The sequence below is a fragment of the Coregonus lavaretus genome, assembly GCF_964263955.1.
Source record: "Coregonus lavaretus genome assembly, chromosome: 2".
NCBI classification, from domain to species: domain Eukaryota; kingdom Metazoa; phylum Chordata; class Actinopteri; order Salmoniformes; family Salmonidae; genus Coregonus; species Coregonus lavaretus.
Window position 1 is genome coordinate 21,123,355 of NC_139989.1, and position 24,203 is coordinate 21,147,557.

A 24,203-nucleotide genomic window follows, 5' to 3' on the forward strand; every position below is an offset into this window, starting at 1 on the left:
TATGCAGCCTGGAGGGGTTTATTCCACTTATACCATGGTTCCTTGCCACAGATAAAACAATAAAATAATTGTCAGTCAGAAAAGGTATCAGCGTTTTGTGTCTCACATTTATATCAGATGTCATGAACTTTGACTTGTGCAATGAGGTGAATTATTTTTTTGATAACATTCTTGATCCCTAGATGAGTCATTATATCTAGACCTCATTTCACCACAAACCGAGGTTGAGGTTCATAGATTAACATTAATCACATGATAGGGGAAAAAAGGGTTTGATCAGACAGATAACGGAAACACAAACACAACTCGCTGTACATTTGGTACAATGAAACACAAGTAAATATGTGATGCTACTTTACCTTTCATAGCTGTCTGAAATTACAACAAGAGGCCAAAAGACGGCTCGCATTTGCACAACCTCAACATACTTTGATGTATCAAAGCTGTGGTGAATGACATGTGTCAATTAGACTGTGGGATTTATTTTAGTTTTTATGATGGGCTTGGCTTTTGACAATGAAACCATTTGGGATTTTTGAGTGAAGGAAATGTTTGAGAGAGGTTCATCCTGTGTGCTGTATTGGCACGAAAGCGTAACCAACGCCAAAATATATTGTAATGTATAATGAGAAATGTGGTAGTATTGAGTTCACTTGTGGTGGCACTGGCAACAAAGGTACACCTGCCGCAAAAACACCTTTTAACTTTTAACATTACTTGCATTTTCAAGTAAGCACGGTAACACAGAAGACCAGAAAAAACAAGGAATGTGCCGTGATCTGTCAGTCTACTTGGAAATGTACATCTAACCACAAACCTTAAGTACCTTCTTAAAAGTGAACCGTTGTTGTTGTTGTTGTTGTTGTTTTGAGCAGTTCAGAAATCCTGTGTTTTGTTGTCGAACTCTTTGTGACTGGCACAAGAACACCTCGGCCATGTTGCCAGCTCTCATCACCTGAACATGGATTCATACAAGCAGGGGGGAGGAGACAGTGTGGTCCTGTACTGCAGATGCGGAAAGTCCCCAATAATGTGGTAATTCTAGAGAGTGGTTTGTGATATTTATTCTTATTGCCCAAAGAACTTGGAATAGACGAGACTCACCACAAAACACATTCCACCAAGCACAGCAAAGGCAAACTTGAGGCTGCCTCACTCACTCACTCATTAATTAATTCAATCAGATGAAATAGCTACTGATTTATGGTGTATTTCGAAGGAAGTCTCCAGGCTTAGTTTTATAATTCCTCTGATTTTTTAATGAAATCAGTTAATTACCTTTTCTTTGAGGAGAGGTTGGCAATATTAATGAGTATGCTAATAAATCTAAACTACAACAAACAACCAGCAGTATTTTCACCTCACACCTCCACCCTTCAATATGACCTCCTTAGGTAGGGTGTGAAAACCATAGAATTAAATATAGAATCATAGGATCTCTATGTTGAAAACATTGCTGTAAATGACATGATCTCTCTAAATTGTCATTGACTTTTGCATATGACAATTTTCATCCAATATATTGATTAGAGAAAGATTCCATGTAGATTCCAATTGTTATTCAGTTTATTCAAAAGTCTCAATGTAATTATGAACAGGGAAAATCCTGTTCACTGTGCTCACAATGTTTTCTAGGCATGGACCCGTGTACTGAAAAAGTGCTGGAAAAGTATACTTTCCATCATTTCTATGTACCATGTATGTAATCAGCATGCAGTTGAGGATAAGTACCAAACCTCTCTATGGAAGTTTCACTGCCTTTCAGACACAGCGGGGTTGGTCAGATTTCCTCAGATAATTCCTCCCTAAGGCTCAATTTATGACCATTATGTGAGTCTATTTTTAGCCACAGTGATGGATTCTGCTCAATTATTGTCCATTATGGAAAGAGATGGCCTAACATGCGTGACAAGAATTACTGGTTATGGCTGTGACATCCACTGTGAAATCCACTTTGCACATTTAGCTCAGCTCAGCAACAAGTACAGGTATGTATTTCTAATGCACTACTGTGCAATGGCTGGTGGCTGCATTCATGCTTTCTTCCTGCATTCTCATATTAGGTATCTGTAGTTGATCAATTCATTAGTAAATGCTCCACATACTCAACATAATTGTACTGATAATGAATAAGTACCCATCACTTACTATATACAAACTCTCCTAATAGTCCAGGTGATATGTGAAAATATAAAGTTTGAGGCAGTGCCTTCAGAAAGTATTCACACCCTTTGAATTTTCCAAATTTTGTTGTGCTACAAAGTGGGATTAAAATGGAAATATGACCAGTGGTACTCAGTGATGTGTTGTTTTGGATTTGCCCCAAACATAACACTTTGTATTCAGGACATAAAGTTAATTCCTTTGCCAAATGTTGTGCATTTTTACTTTAATGCCTTATTGCAATAGGATGCATGTTTTAGAATATTTGTATTCTGTACAGACTTCCTTCTTTTCACTCTGTCATTTAGGTTACTATTGTGGTGTAACTACAATGTTGTTGATCCATCCTCAGTTTTCTCCTATCACAGCCATTAAACTCTGTAACAGTTTTAAAGTCACCATTGGACTCAATGGTGAAATCCCTGAGCGGTTTGCTGATGTAAAAAGGGCTTTATAAATACATTTGATTGATTGATTGATAGTGACTGGGTGTATTGATACACCATACAACGTGTAATTAATAACTTCACCATGCTCAAACGGATATTCAATGTCTGCTTTTTTACCCATCTAACAATAGGTCCCCTTCTTTGCGAGGTAGTCATTCAAAAATCATATTAAACACTATTACTGCACACAGAGTCCATGCAACTTATTATGTGACTTGTTAAGCAACATTTTACTCCTGAACTTATTTAGGTTTGCCATAATAAAGGAGTTGAATACCTATTGACTCAAGTCATTTCAGCTTTTCATTTTTAATTTATTTGTAAAACATTCTAAAAACATAAAAAAACAGGCCAGTGACACAAAATCTTAAGGTAATCCATTTTTTATTCAGGCTGTAACACAGCAAAATTAGGAAAAAGTCAAGGGGTGTGAGTACTTTTTGAAGTAACTGTATAATGCTATTTGCAAAACCTGCAGTGGTACTTGTATTATCAAGACTAGTAGAACAGAAACAGGCAACAGAGGTTGAGTTAGTTCCTATAACTCTTCTCCTGGTACTAGGGCACTGCAGTGGATGTCCTCTTGCCAGGGTTCAGCCACAGCAGTCAGCACCAACTGAAGCTAATTGAGAAGGAGATGTGGAAGCCAGTCCTACCGGAGGGCCTGAGAACGACTCTGAGAGCCACCAAGGCCCCTGCCAGAGATTAATCAAAATGGTTGATCAATAACTTTTCAAGTGCTAATAAGCGCTGGCACATTTGGTGATATGTGAGCCCGTTCGTTATTTCAACTGTGCAGAGATTTATGGGAAATCGATTGTTAGGTCCAAAGTATGAGGTAATGTAGCACTTAGTAAATGAAGTAAAACCAAAAGCACTCAGTGATTTGTATTTCATTTACAAAGGACACGTCTAATCATTAGGAGTTCCATCTCTTTGAAACTCATAGAAAATGCTGTAATGACGGCCATGTTTTTTATAGCCGACTTGGTCAGCAATGAGCCTATGACGCAGGAGATTACAGCAAATAGTATAACCTTTCTGTCTTCCATCTTTGATTGGTTCTTTCTCAGATAACCAGGGGAGGGAGTCCTATTCACCATAAGGTGATTAAAGTCATATTAAGAAACCGTTATGGGGGAGTCGTAAAATGATTTGATTTCTGTCCTCTCCACTGTCTCCTATCAAAGTGATTGGTCTACTAGGTCATCTGCAGTGGTTGACATAATTGTTAATGAACCATTATGGCTTGCCCTCTCTCCCCCAGAAATGTAATCTCTGGCCAATTATTAATTTGAAAACAATGCCATATATCACGTGTGATGTATGGATTCAGACCATTTTTATTACCACAGACTGACACTGTAGTGGGTGATGTTTGACGGAGTCAGGCGCAGGAGAGAAAATCACAGAATAAATGGTTTATTCAAATAAACAGAGGTAAGCAGCAATGCGTAATATACACCAGTGCGGTAAACGGCGCACTGGGGAAGACAAGGTACACGGGTGAATATCCCAGCAATACACAATACAACTCTAGCTCCACCGAGCTATATATCCTCCACAATGAACAATCACACACAAAGACAAGGGTGCAGAGGGAACACTTATACAGGTACTGATGAGGGGATATGAACCAGGTGTGTGTAATAAACAAGACAAAACAAATGGAATGATGAGATGAGGAGTGGCAGTGGCTAGAAGGCCGGTGACGACGAACGGCGAAGCCTGCCCGAACAAGGAGAGGAGGCAGCCTCGGAGGAAGTCGTGACAGACACAGTGGCCTGAAACGGTTATATATTTCAAATACAGTCTAGACATTACGTTACATATTGATTGCAATATGAAAATTCAATCATAATATGACCAAAATTGCAAGTCATTCCCAGTATATAAATAAACAAGTATTTGATAAACAAATATATTTCAGGCATTTCATTTTTTATTTCACTGCATATTAAGTAGTTCAGTCCACCCACTTAACAGATATAGTGCTATATCACTGTTCAATGCCTTGTCCATCTAAGTAAACATAAGGCAGTCCCAGTTCATAGAGATAAAAATGGAGGTTGGAAACAGGCTGTGTGTCTATGTGGATACTTAACAGTGATATGGGTCAAGTCCAACCCTTATGGAAAAACCACATGAATTTCACGTGATCAAATGTGAAGTTAATGTGATAACATGTGACAACACATAAAAGCAACATGTGATAACATGAAACGACACGTGAAATCATTTGTGCACATGTGAAAACATGCTCTCGTGTGAAATAACATGGGGATGCAACATTTCAACATGTGATACTATGAAACTACACGTGACAACATTTTAATGTTTTTCACATGTGAACATGCAATTCCACGTGAGCGTTCGATTTTCACATGTGAATGTTTCTTACATGTGGAACTGCAAATTAGATTTTCACGTGTTTGTTTTTCACATGTGAAAATGCAATTCCAAATGTGAGAGTTAGAATTTTTAATTCAATTTTCACATGTGAAACTGTACATTTCACTTGAATCTGCCATTAGCATGTGAGGTGAAAATATGTTTTTCTCCTCACATGTGAAAATGTGGTGTTAACATGTAAACTATGCATTTAATACATGTGAACATATGGTTTCACATGTGAACAACTGACCTCACCTGTGTGTCTTTTGTTTTCACATGAGAACATTTCAGCTCAACAGTTATTCTGACTATTCTCTCATCATTGATTTAATTTACTTATTTCAGCAATTTAAGGGTTTTCTGTATAGCCTAATGTTGGTGGGGCATATTATTCTGTTTTAATGTTACTCCTGAATCACTATGATAAATATAATAGTTTTCTTGTTTTCTTGTGTAAAGCTGAGATTTACTTTGAAGTCCAAAGTATAGGAATTTAGGTGAAATCAGTTATTGACACAGAAATAGTGGTGTTGTCACGGATTCTGCCGAGGCTGCTCCTCCTCCTTGCTCGAGCAGGCTTCGGCGTTCGTCGTCCCCGGAGTACTAGCTACTGCCGATCGATGTTTCTGTGTTTGTCTTGTTCTGTCTTGAGTGGTTACACCTGTTGTCTATTATGCTTGATTGTAGTCCCTATATTTACCCATGTCTCTCGTTTGGTATTGTGTGTTATTGTTTTGTGTCTAGGCTGTATCGGCATTGCTGGTTTTGTCGTATACGTGTATTTGTTTTCCTCCCTGTTAGGAGGTTTTGTTTTGTATGTTCTTTACTATTAGTAAAGTACGTCTGCTAGCATCTCTGTGTCCTGCGCTTGACTTCACGCACCGCATACACGTCGCCCCTGACAGAATAACACACCATCATGGAGTCAGCAGGATCAGCGGTGCCAACGGGATCACTGGAGGAGCGCGTAATCCACCAAGCAGCCATGATCCAGGACCTGGGCACCGCCATGCAAGGGGGGATGGACACCTTGAGGCGATGGGAGAGAGGAGGTTTGCCCACACCTCCTCCAACGATACCACCACCATCAGCCATACCCATCGTTCCATCTCCGGAGTCCAGTGGGATTCGGCTCTCGCTCCCGAGGGCTTATGATGGCACCGCGGCCGGGTGTCAGTGTTTCCTGCACCAGGTAGAACTCTACCTGGCAACCATCCACCCGGCGCCCTCGGGATACGAGAGCGTTTCCGCCCTCATCTCCTGTCTGTCCGGCAAGGCACTGGAGTGGGCCAACGCCGAGTGGAGGGGAATAGACGCCGCTACAGTCAGCTATGCGGAGTTCTCCCGCCGCTTCAGGGCGGTTTTCGATCATCCCCCAGAGGGGAAAGCGGCGGGTGAGCGTCTGTTCCACCTCAGACAGGGGAAGAGGAGCGCGCAGGAATTCGCACTGGATTTCCGGACTCTGGCTGCCAATGCGGGATGGAATGAGAGGGCCCTCATCGACCACTACAGGTGCAGCCTAAGGGTGGACGTTCCCGAGGTTTCTCCTCACTCACAGCATAAGGCGCTAGTCGATTCAGGCGCAGCTGGGAATTTTATCGATCGCTGTTTCTCATATAAGTTAGGGATTCCCCTTATACCAGTTGATGTGCCCTTCCCCATCCATGCCCTAGACAGCCGCCCTTTGGGGTCGGGATTGATTAGGGAGGTCACAGCGCCACTTAAGATGAAGACGCAGGGGGGTCATGAGGAGATTATACAGTTGTATTTGATTGACTCTCCTGCGTTTCCCGTGGTGTTGGGGCTTCCCTGGTTAATATCTCATGACCCCAACATTTCATGGCAACATAGGGCTCTCAGGGAATGGTCTGATCAGTGTGTCAGGCGGTGTATAGGTGTTTCCGTAGGGGCAACGACGGTGGAAAGTCCGAACCAAATGCCCGCAATGCATATTCCTCCTGAGTATTCAGATTTGGCACTCGTCTTCAGTAAGAAGAGGGCGACTCAATTACCACCTCATAGACAGGGGGATTGTGTGATAGACCTCCAGGCAGGCGCTGCACTTCCTCGTAGTCATGTGTATCCTCTGTCTCAGGAGGAGATGGCAGCTATGGAGACATACGTCACAGAATCTCTGGGACAGGGATACATACGGCCATCCACTTCTCCTGCGTTCTCGAGTTATTTAAGGATGGGGGTTTGCGCCCGTGTATTGATTACCGTGGTCTCAATCAGATTACCATTAAATACAGCTATCCTCTCCCTCTGATTGCGAGTATGACGGAGTCATTACACGGGGCGCGATTCTTCACAAAATTGGATCTCAGGAGCGCTTACAACCTGGTGCGCATTAGGGAGGGAGATGAATGGAAAACAGCATTTAGTACCACATCGGGTCACTATGAGTATCTCATCATGCCATACGGTTTAATGAATGCTCCTTCAGTCTTCCAATCATTTGTGGACGACATTTTCCGGGATTTGCATGGACAGGGTGTAGTGGTGTATATTGATGACATTCTAATATACTCCGCTACACGAGCCGAGCATGTGTCCCTGGTGCGTCGGGTGTTGGGTTGACTGTTGGAGCATGACTTGTATGTGAAGGCGGAGAAATGCCTGTTTTTCCAGGAGTCCATCTCCTTCCTGGGACATCGTTTGTCCGTGTCAGGGGTGGAGATGGAGATTGACCGCGTTTCAGCCGTGCGTAATTGGCAGACTCCCACCACGGTTAAGGAGGTGCAGCGGTTTTTGGGTTTTGCCAATTACTACCGGAGGTTTATCCGGGGTTTTGGACAGGTAGCAGCTCCCATCACCTCCCTACTAAAGGGGGGCCCGGTGCGTTTGCAGTGGTCGGCTGAGGCGGACAGGGCGTTTAGACATCTGAAGGACCTGTTCACCTCGGTTCCGGTGCTGGCACATCCGGACCCCTCTTTGGCGTTCCAAGTTGCGGTGGATGCGTCCGAGGCGGGGATTGGGGCTGTACTGTCTCAACGCTCGGGCACGCCTCCAAAACTCAGTCCCAGTGCTTTTTATTCTAAGAAGCTCAGTCCGGCGGAACGCAATTATGACGTGGGGGACAGGGAGCTGCTAGCGGTGGTTCAAGCCCTGAAGGTGTGGAGGCATTGGCTTGAGGGGGCTAAACACCCTTTCCTCATTCTGACTGACCATCGTAACCTGGAGTACATCCGGGCAGCGAGGAGACTGAACCCTCGTCAGGCTAGGTGGGCCATGTTTCTTGCCCGGTTTGTATTTAAGCTCACGTATATACCAGGGTCACAGAACGTGAAGGCAGACGCCCTGTCCCGGCGATATGACACAGAGGAGAGGTCCATTGAGCCCACTCCCATACTTCCGGAGTCTTGTCTAGTGTCACCGGTGGTGTGGGAGGTCGATGCGGAGATCGAGCGGGCATTACGTACAGACCCTACTCCTCCTGAGTGTCCAGAGGGGCGGAAGTACGTGCCGCTCAAGGTCCTTGATCGACTGATATATTGGGCTCACACGTCACCCTCCTCTGTTCATCCGGGTATTGGTCGAACGGTGCACTGCCTTAGCGGGAAGTACTGGTGGCCCACCTTGGCTAAGGACGTGAGGGTTTACGTTTCTTCCTGTTCGGTGTGCGCTCAGTGTAAGGCGCCTAGACACCTGCCCAGAGGGAAGTTACAACCTCTACCCGTTCCACAACGGCCGTGGTCTCACCTATCGGTGGATTTTGTCACGGACCTTCCCCCCTCCCAGGGGAATACCACGATCTTGGTCGTTGTGGATCAGTTTTCTAAGGCCTGCCGTCTCATTCCAATGCCAGGTCTCCCTACAGCCCTACAAATGGCCGACGCCTTGTTTACCCACGTCTTCCGGCACTACGGGGTGCCTGAGGATATAGTGTCTGATCGGGGTCCCCAGTTCACCTCTAGAGTCTGGAGGGCGTTTATGGAACGTTTGGGGGTCTCGATTAGCCTTACCTCGGGTTTTCACCCTGAGAGTAATGGGCAGGTGGAGAGAGTAAACCAGGATGTGGGTAGGTTTCTGAGGTCCTATTGCCAGGACCGGCAGGAGGAGTGGTCGGGGTATATCCCCTGGGCAGAGATAGCCCAAAACTCACTTCGCCACTCCTCCACTAATCTTACTCCTTTTCAGTGTGTGTTGGGGTATCAGCCGGTCCTGGCACCCTGGCATCAGAGCCAGATCGAGGCTCCTGCGGTGGATGAGTGGTTTCGGCGCTCGGAGGAGACATGGAACGCTGCGCATGTCCATCTGCAGCGGGCTATCAGTAGGCATAAGGCGAGCGCCGATCGCCACCGTAGTGAGGGTCCAGTTTATGCACCTGGAGATCGGGTCTGGCTCTCGACTCGAAACCTGCCCCTTCGCCTGCCCTGCCGGAAGCTGGGTCGGCGGTTTGTGGGGCCATTTAAAGTCCTGAGGAGATTGAACGAGGTATGTTATAGGTTACAACTGCCCATAAATTACCGCATTAACCCCTCGTTCCATGTGTCTCTCCTCAGGCCGGTGGTAGCTGGTCCACTCCAGGAGAATGAGATACGAGAGGCTCCTCCGCCCCCACTAGACATCGAAGGGGCTTCCGTAAGGGAAGATCAAAAAATGAAAAAAGGAGAAGACTGTTTTCTTAAGAGAGACAATACAAGGATTGACAAGACTAAAATGAAAAGTTGATTTTAAAATCATAGGTCACCTTACTTTAATCAACAACGATGTGAAAAAATAGTATCAAACTGAATAATTTACAGTGGTATCTGAGAGAATAGCTGTATAAACTGTTTTTTGTCATCTTTCAGTTAATTTTCGTATTTAAAAAATATTTATTCTCATAATCTTACGTCAGTGATTTAATAAACATGTGATATCATATTAACCATTATAACATCATTTTTTTGTGTTCCTGCCATCTGGGCACTAATCACATAACCTACATGTGTTCTACAACATAGAAAAATTGTGGGATTATTTTTCCTTTTCAAGCTGTTGTTCGCTCACAAAGTTTGCAAAGGGGTTCAGCAAATAGTTATCTTTCAAAGCTTTACCACTACAGACCACTTTTTTTTTTCCTTAAGTCATCAGCTCTTTGCACAACAAGGTGAGTTTTTCTTTTCAAAATACCACAGATCAGGTAAAGAGGTTCGGGGGGAAGAAAGTTAAATAAAAAGCTCTTTAAAATTGTATTTATAAAGAAAAAGACAAACAGTGTCCCTGTTGAAAATAAAAGCATACTGAAATCCATTCTGATGACAGATGGAAGAATGCATGGCTTTATGAAGGACTTCAGCCCCATTTTTGCCATATCTTTTAAGCATGATTATTTACTTAAAAAATCAAACGAGGGCCCTAGTCTGGCATTGTGGACGGCAGTCCTTTGATTGGGGCTCTAGGCTTGAATTCTTAACTAATAAATTGTTCCACACCTTTGTCTGAGGCATTAACGGCAGTGGTCTGCGTTTTTCTTTCTCTAATCTCAAGAATGTGCCAGCCTCTTGAGAAGCGCAGGGCTTCCCTCCTCTCTGAGAGTGGGCTCCTGGTTTTGTTTTCTTAGAGGGCTCCCCAGATTGACAGGCCTCATCGTTGGGCCCTCTCCTCAGCCATCTGTTTGCACTGATTCTGTCCCAGCACATCAAAGTCAATCAAAGCCGCAAAGCATTTTAAAAGACACACACCAACCACACAGTGTGTGAGAAATAAGGCTAACTTTCATCGACCCCACAGAAAAAGATTGTTAGGAACTCATGTGTGTTTGTGTGTATGGTTTTCCATGTTGGGTGACCTGAGATGGATCCCTTAGCTCATAGCACAGGTATGAGCAGCTTAGCTTTGTTCAGCTCCAGCTCTGACGACAGCTCGTGAGTAATTTCACCCCAACATAGACTGACCTTTTTTGGTCATGTGTTCTAAGCCTTCAGTGATATCTCTTGACAACGAAGGAATCACCTGTAGTGAATACAGAGATCACAGTTCAATAATTATTTGGGGAAGAAAAGCTTATTCTGATTTAGGTCAAAAGGAAAACATCAACATGGCTATATACTGTATAGTGACATGAGAGATGAATCCAAGTTGACCAGTGTGACTGGTTGGGTATTGTGCCACAAGAGTGTATTAGCCCGGTGAGCGAAAGCCTAGGAATTAGCACAGGGAGCTAATACAAGTCTTCGAGTTTCAGACAAGGTTACTCATGCGAGAGTTGTTCACCGAACCACATCTGTTCCAAATGCATCTATAGTTTACAGTATGAACCAGTGTTTTTTACAGTCTCTGGTGTGAACCCATTAAATATCATAACAGAAAGATTAGATGCTGTTGATACAATGCATCAATTAATATTTAATCGTGGAATAAACAGCATTTTAGGATGTGTGAATGTGATGATTGGAAAATAGGTGTGGTAGGCCTGTCTATTCAAGTTCAACCCCTGAAGGTAGCTAGACAGTCAGGGCTCAACAACAATAAAATCCAAACATTATTATAATTATTATTATCATGCTATTACAGCCCTAAATAAAAAAAATATTTCATTAAAGCAGCCCTATAAAAGCAGTCTCTTTTCATTAAACTTTTAGGCAGTAAAATCTGGGTAGGCTGGTTCAAACCAGTGATGTGTATAAACCCTGGATTGCTGATGCTATGCATTGGCCATTGGGAGGCTTTGAAGCCACCGGACTGCCATATTGGCACTCCCCAGTAGGAGCAGTCCTCCACAGGAATGAATGGAATTCTACAATATTTCAATTAAATGTTTCAAGGACGAAAATTACGTGTATTTCAGTATTTTGGGCTGTAGTGGGGACAGTAACGGTACTCTCTTTTTATATTTATATACACTACCATTCAAAAGTTTGGGGTCACTTTTTCCATGAAAACATACATGAAATTAGTTTGAATAGGAAATATAGCAAAATGCATAGGAAATGTAGTAATTTACAACGTTAGAAATAATGATTTTTAATATAAATAATAATTGTGTCCTTCAAACTTTGCTTTCATCAAAGAATCCTCCATTTGCAGCAATTACAGCCTTGCAGACCTTTGGCATTCTAGTTGTCAATTTGTTGAGGTCATCTGAAGAGATTTCACCCCATGCTTCCTGAAGCACCTCCCACAAGTTGGATTGGCTTGATCGGCACTTCTTACGTACCATACAGTCAAGCTGCTCCCGCAACAGCTCAATAGGGTTGAGATCTGGTGACTGTGCTGGCCACTCCATTATAGACAGAATACCAGCTGACTGCTTCTTCCCTAAATAGTTTGGAGCTGTGCTTTGGGTCATTGTCCTGTTGTAGGAGGAAATTGGCTCCAATCAAGCGCCGTCCACAGGGTATGGCATGGCATTGCAAAATGGAGTGATAGCCTTCCTTCTTCAAGATCCCTTTTACCCTGTACAAATCTCCCACTTTACCACCACCAAAGCACCCCCAGACCATCACATTGCCTCCACCATGCTTGACAGATGGCATCAAGCACTCCTCCAGCATCTTTTCATTTGGTCAATGTCTCACAAATGTTCTTCTTCGTGATCCTAACACCTCAAACTTAGATTCGTCTGTCCATAACACTTTTTTCCAATCTTCCTCTGTCCAGTGTCTGTGTTCTTTTGCCCATCTTAATCTTTTATTTTTATTGGCCAGTCTGAGATATGGATTTTTCTTTGCAACACTGCCTAGAAGGTCAGCATCCCGGAGTCACCTTTTCACTGTTGACGTTGAGACTGGTGTTTTACGGGTACTATTTAATGAAGCTGCCAGTTGAGGACCTGTGAGGCGTCTGTTTCTCAAACTAGACACTCTAATGTATTTGTCCTCCTGCTCAGTTGTGCACTGGGGCCTCCCACTTCTGTTTTTATTCTGGTTAGAGCCAGTTTGCGCTGTTCTGTGAAGGGAGTAGTACACAGTGTTGTACGAGCTCTTCAGTTTCTTGGCAATTTCTCGCATGGAATAGCCTTCATTTCTCAGAACAAGAATAGACTGACAAGTTTCAGAAGAAAGTTATTTGTTTCTGGCCATTTTGATTATGTAATCGAACCTACAATTGCTGATGCTCCAGATACTCAACTAGTCTCAAAAAGGCCAGTTTTATTGCTTCTTTAATCAGCACAACAGTTTTCAGCTGTGCTAATATAATTGCAAAAGGGTTTTCTAATGATCAATTAGCCTTTTAAAATGATAAACTTGGATTAGCAAACACAACGTTCCATTGGAACACAGGACTGATGGTTGCTGATACAGTGGCTTGCGAAGTATTCACCCACCTTGGAATTTTTCCTATTTTGTTGCCTTACAACCTGGAATTAAAATAGATTTTTTGGGGGTTTGTATCATTTGATTTACACAACATGCCTACTACTTTGAAGATGCAAAATATTTTTTTTGTGAAACAAACAAGAAATAAGACAAAAAAACGAAAAAAATCAGCGTGCATAACTATTCCCCCCCAAAGTCAATACTTTGTAGAGCCACCTTTTGCAGCAATTGCCCATTCTTCAAGGCAAAACTCCTCCAGCTACTTCAAGATGGATGGGTTCTGCTGGTGTACAGCAATCTTTAAGTCATACCACATATTCTCACTTGGATTGAGGTCTGGGCTTTGTCTAGGTCATTCCAAGACATTTAAATGTTTTCCCTTAAACCACTCAAGTGTTGCTTTAGCAGTATGCATAGGGTCATTGTCCTGCTGGAAGGTGAAACTCCATCCCAGTCTCAAATCTCTGGAAGGTTTCCCTGTATTTAGCCCCATCCATCATTCTTTCAATTTTGACCAGTTTCCCAGTCCCTGCCGATGAAGAACATCCCCACAGCATGATGCTGCCACCACCATGCTTCACTGTGGGGATGGTGTTCTCAGGGTGATGAGAGGTGTTGGGTTTGCGCCAGACATAGCGTTTTCCTTGATGGTCAAAAAGCTCAAATTTAGTCTCATCTGACCAGAGTACCTTCTTCTATATGTTTGGGGAGTCTCCCACATGCGTTTTGGCGAACACCAAACGTGTTTGCATATTTGTTTCTTTAAGCAATGGCTTTTTCTGGCCACTCTTCCGTAAAGTCCAGCTCTGTGGAGTGTACGGCTTAAAGTGGTACTATGGACAGATACTCCAATCTCCGCTGTGGAGCTTTGAAGCTCCTTCAGGGTTATCTTTGGTCTCTTTGTTGCCTCTCTGATTAATGCCCTCCTTGCCTGGTCCATACGTTTTGGTGGGTGGCCCACTCTAGGCAGGTTTGTTGTGGTGCCATTTTCTTTAAATTTAAAAATGGATTTAATGGTCCTTCGTGGGATGTTCAAAGTTTCGGATATTTTTTTATAACCCAACCCTGATCTGTACTTCTCCACAACTTTGTCCCTGACCTGTTTGGAGAGCTCCTTGGTCTTCATGGTGCCGCTTGCTTGGTGGTGGCCCTTGCTTAGTGGTGTTGCAGATTCTGGGGCCTTTCAGAACAGGTGACAGATCATGTGACACTTAGATTGCACATAGGTGGACTTTATTTAACTAATTGTGTGATTTCTGAAGGTAATTGGTTGCACCAGATCTTATTTAAGGGCTTCATAGCAAAGGGGGTGAATACATGTGCATGCACCATTTTTCCGTGACTTATTTTTTAGTTATTTAAGTTATTTTTTTCATTTCACTTCACCAATTTGGACTATTTTGTGTATGTCCATTACATGAAATCCAAATAAAAATCAATTTAAATTACAGGTTGTAATGCAACAAAGTAGGAAAAACGTCAAGTGGGATGAATACTTTTGCAAGGCACTGTAATGGGCCTCTGTACGCCAATGTAGATGTATGTAATGTATTCCATTAAAGAAATCAGCCGTTTCCAGCTACAATAGCCATTTACAACATTAACAATGTCTACACTGTATTTCTGATCAATTTGATGTTATTTTAATGGATAAAAAAATTGCTTTTCTTTCGGAAACAAGGACATTTCTAAGTGGCCCCAAACTTTTGAACGGTAGTGTATATATTTTTTATTTGTATGTTTAGCTAACATAATATAATTTAAAAGAATGCATTAAGGTGTCTGTAATAGAAGACGTGTCAAAAACTAATTAATAGACATTAATAAATGCATTTCTATAGCTTCCAAAATCTTTTTTTACAATGGAGGAGTACCAAGATGGCTGCGCGGTGGCTTCAATACAGCGCAACCGTGTGTCATCTAGGTTATATATAGGCTATATTATTGGTTCAGACACATTTAAAAAAACGAAACATCTATTTGGTTAAAAAAATCACAATTTAAATCATGTAGCCTATACAGTGCATTCGGAAAGTATTCAGACCCCAGACTTTTTCCACATTTTGCTTTACGTTACAACCTTATTCTAAAATTGATTAAATTGTTTTTTCCCCCCTCATCAATCTACACACAATACCCCATAATGATGAAACAAAAACCGGATTTTAGACCCTGCAGGTGCAAAGAAAATCTTGCGGTTTTTAAGCTATTCTCTTGCAATTCTATTCATTTTGCTATGTCTAATGTGTATTCATGTGATATTTGAGTGACAAAAACATTTCTACAATATATATGGGCTAAACCTAAATAAAAAAAAACGTTAGCTGACATGGCTTGTTAATTTTGACATTTCTGACAAGTTAAGTATGCAATGACTAACATGACATGAGGAACTGATGATGCACTACCCAATTTCGAAGTTGCACCTTGTGCATTCTACTATTACAACTTTCAAGAGTAAGTTTAAAACCGGACTGAGTTCCTTCGCCCACAGGGTAGTGAAAGTGCACGGTGATCTTGATGCTGCTTTCAAATAAATGTCGAGGGTCTTATTCTGGTAACATGATGAACGAAGTTTGACTGCCGTTTGACAAAAAAAATATTCTCGCTCTTATCCATAATAATAATCTCATCACGTAGACTAGCCTACCAGCACAGTATCCGCGAGCTATTGGCTACAGCGCACGTGCCAAGACCAGAGTAGGCACATTTGCTATTTAAGCAACAGTTTTTGTGACCAAACTATCTGTAGAGTTGGAAACACATTGAATTTAAGATTTCTATTCGGTAGCTACATGAACATTTAAGCGAAAAAGTAGCCTACATTTGGTGTGCATCACGTCATCACGCACTGATTTGTATAAACAAGTTCGTTTGGTGAAACACACCACTGGTGGGAAAATGCGCATATTTTATTTATGCTGATTCTAGAATATTCGCATGAAAACTTGTCGCTAATTGGATGGAAACCTAGCTACTGATTAACTTGATCAAGGAACTTGTTGGGGGTGGATGGAGAGGAGGAGGTGATGGAGGACTGCCTTCTTGGTTACTAAGTAACCATATAAACACTACCTCCAACAGATCACAATGCAGAAGGTTTGGATTTTACTCTTTGGTCTTTTTTTCGTTCATGTCGCTCATTGAATAGTTTTGCAACAATTGTAGCAAGTGTCCTTTCCCGACAATCTTTCAGACGCATGCATATTTAGCAAGAAGTGTATGTTGATTTGCTTGTAGCAGTTGCTTAGCAATGTAACAATGTAATGTTAGCTAGCTAGCTAGCTTGCTAACTAAGAAGTCTCATAACGTTACTTGGGCATCTTTCAGAGTGAGTTACATTATAGTAACGTCTTCAGAAAAGTTGTGCGTTATGCATGTGATCTGAGAATCAATGTTTGAAAATAAGAAAATGCATTTGCCATAAACATAGACAATGCATGAATTTAGATTTAGGGTCCAACCATAAAAATAGATATGGTTATGGGTCTTCGAAGGGGTCACACGTAGCCTATTTGTCTATCATAAAGCAACAGAACAGATGCATGAACCATTTCGCTAAAACTCTTTTCAACATGTATGCACATTTCAGATTTACAAAGTCCTTATATATTAATGCAAAAATATTGCTAAATTAGGCTATGTGAATGCAGTCTTTTTTTAAACCTTTGTTTTGTCTTATCTATTTATTGTAAAAATAGATGCAAACTTCACAATCAATACGAAGTTAAACTTTCCTCTCATTTTACAGGGCTTGAACTCAAAAGTAACCAGTGGTAAGTTAGCAATCACCTCAGTTGCTCTTCAAGACCATATCACACGAAACTTACTGCTTCAGAATTTGTCACTGTGTGACCCTGTGAAGACAAGATGGTGCGGAAGAGCTTCCTCTGAAACACACTGCAAAAGAAACCATGGAACTGTGAAACAGAAAGGGCCCCAGCAACACGATGGACGAGAGGAGAAAGAGTATGTGCTTGACCCAGCAGCTCCACCACTGACATTAGGTAGGCTAACAATCAATCAAATGTATTTTATAAAGCCTTGTTAAATCAGCAGTTGGGAACAAGTTCAACAACACTTTGGGAACGAGGAGGTCTCATTGTGAGACCTGAGCTATTATGTATGACATTTTTCATTTGTTGTTTGATATTGGGTTGTTGTTTGTCGTTGTCTGCCTCTCCAGCCCAGAAATTGGGTTTGGTGCAGTCCCCGGCCAGGAAACTGACGGTAGATGAATGGAGTCAGGTCAAGTCGAGGTCTATTCATGAGGGGGACTCCAAGCAGCCCTGTGTGATCTGCAGGGAGGAGTTTCGCTTACAGACTCAGGTATTCCTCTGTACACAATACCTGGTGTTTATTCTCAGTCAGTCAGAGGGCCATTTTTTTACGTTTTCAACATTCTTCACCCTTCTAGGGCAGCCCACCTCCCCCCAACTACCCTTCCCAAACACCCTCTCTCCCCCTCCCTTAGGTTCCTGTGTGTTCTAATCTGTGTAGACAACTGTACAAATTTACTCATACTGCCTTGGAACTCAACTGTGACACAATGATGTAGCAATCAGTGTGTTACTGTGAGGGTCGTTCAGTCTTTTACACCTTTCTGATCCCCTTTTAAGATGCCAATCTCCTGAAGAATGCGGGGTAGAATAGACGGCCTCACAAAGCACAGTTTCCATAGATGCACATGTAAATATTAATTTGACTCAAGGGAAAAATGTTAATTAGAGCCTGCTTACAAGGGAAAGGGACAAATGTGAATCTTTGTGGATTTGTTGATCTGTGTTAGACAAAAACATGTTAAATGGCTTTGTTATTAGTGAAACTGCAATTATTTGAAATTGTTTTATTTTCTGTATTTTAAAACGTTTAGCCATTTTTGCAGGCCTAAATCATTTACATTTCCTTCATTCATACAACATCAGTTACTACTGATTATGATTTCAGCTATTTAACACTTTACTAACACCAAACACAGACCATACCATACCATGTAAAAACAGTACCATGTAAAAACATTCAGAAGTGGCTCAAAAACTGTCTCTCGGTTTCCCAGTCCTCCATATTCAGCCTCTCTCGGTGAAGCTTGTAGCCTGTGGGGTAAAGCAGACTTTGCTTGTAAGAGCAAAAATTCACTCCGGCTAATGGCTTGTCGAGCTCCTAGATATAGATTGTGCACTGCAGGGGGCCCTTTCACTGGTGATGGAGTACGTTGGTTGGGCCAAAAACAATGGGAAATCAATATGGCTCCCCCTGCCCTGCAGAGCTTTGAGTACACTGGTTTGTGTGTGCCAATCCCCATAGCTGGGGCTGCTGTCTCCTCTCTCTCCTTGTGAGAGCAGACGACAAAATAGTATGTGGGAGGTGGAGCAGAGGAGAGGAGACTGCAGCCCCAGGTCCCAGCCCTCCCAGCATGGGCTCGCTGGCTCCCACTGGCTCCTGAGCAAATAGCACACACACGCGCACATGCGTGTACACACACGTACACACGTTATGTTCTTCTATCCTCATGGGACCTAAACTGTATTTCTATTCAAAATCCTATTTTCCCTAAACCTAAACCTAACCCTTACCATAACCTTAGCCCTAACTGTAACCCAAACCGTAAACCTAACTCCTAACCCTGAACCTAACCACTAACCCCTTACCCTAATACTAAGCCTAATTGTAACCCTAAACTTAACCCCTAAGCTTAAAATAGCCTTTGTCCTCATGGGGACGTCTGAAATTGTGGAAAGAGGAAAGAAGGAAAGAAGAACCCACACACACATACCTCTCACCAAAAACACTTAGAGATGTTGAAAACCAATACATACACACCAGCATCCCCAGGAGGCTCTGCATGCCACAATCATTTCAAAACAAGAAGTCATTCAATCAGTGAAATGCCAAGGGAATCTAATCTAGTAATAAGGCTAAAGCTGATTAATTTAAATATAACTATATTTATATAAATGATTATAATATTCAACAATCAACATTAATAATGATATTCATATTGTGTCTAGGTTTTGCTCTCCTGCTCCCACGTGTTTCACAGAGCCTGTCTGCAGGCCTTTGAGAGGTTTTCAGGTAGGAAGTGCTGTCCTATGTGCAGGAAGGAGCAGTATGAGACCAGAGTGATCCACGATGGAGCTCGCCTCTTTAAAGAGAGGTGTGCCATCAGGTAAACATCTCCAGAGATTGGACTGCATGTTTCCTGGAATCAGATTAAACCTAGTCCTGGACTAAATAGCATACTCAATGGAGATTCTCCACTGAGAATGATTTTTAATCCAAGACTAATTTTAGGCCTAATCTGCGTCCACAAAAACCTTATTGATCAAGTTATCATTTTCACCCTGTGTTAGGCCTATATCCTTGCTGTTTTACCTACCTAAATGTTTTTCATGTCGTCAATGGTAGAATTCAAGCGTGTTGGAGAGCCTATGTTGTTCGGAAGTGGTACAGACATCTGAGGAAAACAGTTCCCCCAAAAGACAAACAGCTACGACAAAGATTCTTTGAGACAAAGGTAATATTAACATCTGTGTCATTTAGGAGCAGGGTTGAGGTCAATTCCTTTTTCGATTCAGTCAATTCAGGAAGTAAACTGAAATTCTCTGAGAGATGCATTGAGATAAAATGTATTTGGAATTTCAGTTTATTTCCTGAATTGAAACGCAAACAATGCCATGCGGGTCAAAACATGTGCTCTTATCTGGTGAGTCGGTCCACTGGTGACCACCAGGTCACATTGCAGAGGCTTTCCCCACTCCTATAAGGATGCGTCCCAAATGGCACCCTTTTCCCTATATAGTGCACTGCTTTTGACCAGAGGTAATAGGGTGCCATTTGGGATGCATCCTAAGTCTCCATTCTTCCTGAAACTCACCTACCAGACATTCCTCTCCTATTTAGCAGTGGTGGACTTTAGGTTGCTGTGATTGACGGACAGACAGCAGATCTGATCCCAGGTCAGAGTGGACGTGGGCATCGGTGGAGATGCAGGGCCCGAGTAGGGGGGAACTCAACGCCTTTGATGCCATGTGAATCATACACTGTTTGTAAACTAATTACGGAGAGTGTGTGTTTTGGTCAAACAGTCTGGACATTCCATGGTCAACACAAAAGCAAGGGCCCACTGTGTGTTTGTCTGTGTGTTTGCCCCCACCTCTCGGAAAGGGGGGGTTGAGGGAGGGTGGGGGGTGCATATCGGTGGCAGGTTCCCTGGTTGTCATTTGCATTGGCTTTCTTCACTGTCCCACTTAAGAACGAAAATATTACACAGGATTTGACTTTGATCTGAGGACAGAATACACATTCTAAAGGAGTTAGTCCTTTCAGCTTTGGCTGGCTGTTGGTGGGTTCCAGCAACTGGATGGGGGCCTATTGACACTAAGGCCTCTCTGCCTTGTCTAGTCTGTGGCTCCCTGGGAAAGGGAAGATTGACACCTAGTGAGACTGAAATCTCCCCCTCGATGGTGCTTACTTACCTCTGACTGGAGTGGCGATTTGCAGAGACACGGCTGAATAGTAAACACTGACCTTCTAGCGAAAACTTGAGAAGCACATATACTGATTTTACTGGTATATTTATCGTGTGAGCCTTGGAATGTCTACCAAATTCTATTCCCTATATAGTGCACTGATTTTGCTTAGGGCTCTGGTCAAAAGTAGTGCACTGTATGGGAATAGGGTACCATTTGGGATGCATACTTGGTTAGGGGTCCATTCCATCACTAGCCTTTCTGATAGCTATTTAAAGAGAGGCCACTCATGTCTCTCTCTAGAGCTCTATGTAATCAATCAGAGTGCTTCAGTGGGTTCAGAGAGACCGATATTAAGAGTGACAACTTGATTACGCCCAACTTGTAATGTGCTCGGAGAGGTCGGAGTGTCCTACCCACAATCCCCTTCTCTCATTCTCCATCATCTATAAACACTGCCTTAGCATGTCACGTAAACACGAGCAGCAATTTTAATGGTCTAATTAACTCTGTTGGAACACATTATCCCTGTCCAGGATCCCATCCTGGTGACAGTGACGGCCACGTCAAGGATGGGGATTGGCAGCTCCTAGAGGATTCTGGGATATAGTAGGACTTCCTCCGATACTCAGAGACAAGCTAAGTCCCAAATGTCACCCTATTCCCTATGTAATGCACTACTTTTGACCAGAGACCTATGGGCCCTGGTCAAAAGTATTGCACTACTTAGGGAATAGGGTGTAATTTGGGACAGTCAACATGTCTGTCATCCTCATGGTAAAGCTGCAGTTGCCCCAGGCAGCAAAGCCTTTAAGATATTTGACTAGTTTTCACATTCTTATCAGCTGATTACGATGACCAGCTTTCCATTTTTACCTTTTTGAGGTCCGACCCTAAGTCAACACATTAAGGAGGATAACTGCTGACATCAAGATGGATTGCAGTGAGACAACACCACTCCCTTCTCCTTTCCTTTGTTCCCCTTGCTCCGTCCCGTTTCCTGTCCTCTGCAGTGAGACAAGGCAAAGTTCACCAGGGCCCATGTTGTTTGCCTTCACTGTGGAAAAGTCGGCCCATAAAACCTCATCTGAATGGTTAACAGTTGTTTAATTAGTGATAAAAGCCCAGCAATAAAGTACTTGGGATGTCACTGTGACAGGAGCGAGCTCGGTGAGGCAGCCTGAGGGATGGCCTGTGTGTGTGTGTGTGTGTGTGTGTGTGTGTGTGTTTCCCAGCACAAGCTATCTTTTCACTTGTTTCCATAAATGTTCCATGTAAGTCTGAGACCTGTCGGTATCGATCTGGCCTGTTTAACAACTTTGTCAGCAGGCTTCAAGCATTACAATATAGCAGCAATTCAATCTGATAGAAAAACAGAACTCTATTTGGTGTCCAATTGAACGATGCCCCTTTATGTAACTAAATTGTTTCCAATTAGTTGCAGGAGTTGAATGACAGCTTTGTCCAATACTGCCACACAGACGTGGAGGCTTTCCTGAACGATATCGACCAGTCGGTGTCATCGAGCAGAAGAGTGTTCCATCAGTTTGAGAGAGAGCACGTCTCGGAGCCGCAGGAGGACGACTGGCAGAAAATACAGGAAAAGGTTTGGAATAGGGTTGCAAAATTCCTGTAACTTTCCCAACATTCCCAGGTTTTCCGGAAATGTCCAAGCAGGATTTCTGGAAAAACAGAACATTTTGCAAAAGAATTGTGCAACCCTACTGTGGAAAAACTCACCATACAAATACACAGTGCACTATCAAAGAGAATCTCATAAAGTTCTAATCCGGGTCTAATTCTCCCTGTAGCCATGCCATTCATTCAACATGCTAATGCTTGTCCAGGAGAGGCTGTGCTGCAGCTGCTACACAAAGTCAAATCTCCTAGAGATGATCATTCATTTTTCCAAATGAATGATGGAAATAATCCTGTGTTTACAAGAAAACAGAGCCAGTCTAATAATGCACGCCAGGCCTTTCATCGCCCCGTCTGAACCATCTGTACTGTGGTTCAAATTGAAAAGAGATCTAGATTTGCTGTTCCATAGGCTCTGTTGTACAGTATATAGGTATTTTCAATGCCAGCCAATGGAGTTTCCCACAATCCCACAGGAGGTGGAAAAGGGCATGTTTCTTTATCTCGTGTTAAAAGGTTGTGCGCAGGGCAACAGGTGTTGCTCAATGTCGACTCGTACAGAGAGAATCAAACAGTGAACTCACAGCGTGTTTATCGCACACCGTGCACCTTCCTCGTGAAGGTAAACACCATAAATGTCGCAAAGCTCATTATCAAGTGTTTAAGCCTTGAGCGTGTTGACTGTTTCTGAATAAAGGAAGGAAGTTAATTATTGGTGGAGCTGCAGCGGATACCTGCCCTACAACGGTATCTCAGAGACACACGGCCAAACAATCAAGCTTGTGTGACACGTTAAACCAGATAATATCCATTGAACTTAAGATAAAAGGGTGTGTATGGAAGCTATTGTGAGAGAAGATAGCCATTATAAATGTATGGTAGCAGGGTTGGGGTAAATTCCTTTTAAATTCAGTCAATTCAGGAAGTAGACAAATAACTATTCCACATTTTGCTCCTGGGGGCATTGAGGAAAATTGGAATTTCAGTTTCCTTCACGAATTGAAATGGAATTGACCCCAACCCTATGTGGTAGTGTGGTAACACGTGCGGTGGTATTTTATTGAAGAGTCTTACTTTGGAATACTGGTCCGTCCCTACAGCCCTGTCTGTCTCCACTGTCACAGGTCATCCAGAGAGATACACGGGACTGTCCCATCTGTCTCACCGCTCTGTGCAGCCCCAGACTAGGGACCGAGGCAGGGAGGACACTCACCCAGCACCACAGCAACAGACGCACTGTGCTCCTGTCCTGCTCACACCTCTTCCACCAGTCCTGCCTGGAAGCCTTCGAAGCTTTCTGTGTGGAGGGCCGACCTAAATGTCCTCTGTGCAGGTCTCCCTACCACAAAATACTGGTCTGACCTCTGAATTTTATTTCATAATATGAAAGATAGTTGAATGTAACTTCAACATAAACACTCCCCTATGTATTTATTTGGACAGTGAATAGACAACTTTTAATTTGGCTCTATACTTCAGCATTTTGGATCAAATGTTTTATTTGAGGGCATTTTCTTACGTTTCACTGTTTAGAAATGAAAGTACTTTGTGTCTAGTGCCCCCATTTGAAGGTGTCATAAGTATTTGGAAAATTCACTTAGTGTATTAAATTGTCAAAAGTTTAGTATTTGGTCCCATATTTCTAGCACGCAATGACTACATCAAGCTTGTGACTACAAACTTGTTTCAGATTATGTTGTGCCCAATAGAAATGAATGGTAAATAATGTAGTGTGTCATTTGTGTCACTTTTATTGTAAATAAGAATATAACGTTTCTGAACACTTCTACATTCATGTGGATGCTACCATGATTACGGATAATTATGAATGAATCGTAAATAAT

The 24,203-nt window shown here is 42.6% G+C and overlaps 1 protein-coding gene across 1 annotated transcript in view; it reads left to right on the forward strand.

Annotated features, from left to right (window-relative positions):
* rnf32 (ring finger protein 32) overlaps positions 1 to 23,720 on the forward strand; it is a gene marked incomplete at both ends in the record, with an annotated part of 64,782 nt that extends 41,062 nt beyond the window's left edge. The window contains 6 exons of the mRNA XM_084173341.1: positions 17,004 to 17,259; positions 17,439 to 17,581; positions 19,261 to 19,418; positions 19,658 to 19,766; positions 22,160 to 22,327; positions 23,484 to 23,720. Of these exons, the coding sequence (XP_084029467.1) occupies positions 17,004 to 17,259; positions 17,439 to 17,581; positions 19,261 to 19,418; positions 19,658 to 19,766; positions 22,160 to 22,327; positions 23,484 to 23,720 (1,071 nt within the window). The remainder of the gene's footprint in view (positions 1 to 17,003; positions 17,260 to 17,438; positions 17,582 to 19,260; positions 19,419 to 19,657; positions 19,767 to 22,159; positions 22,328 to 23,483) is intronic.
* Between the last annotated feature and the right edge of the window lie 483 nt (positions 23,721 to 24,203).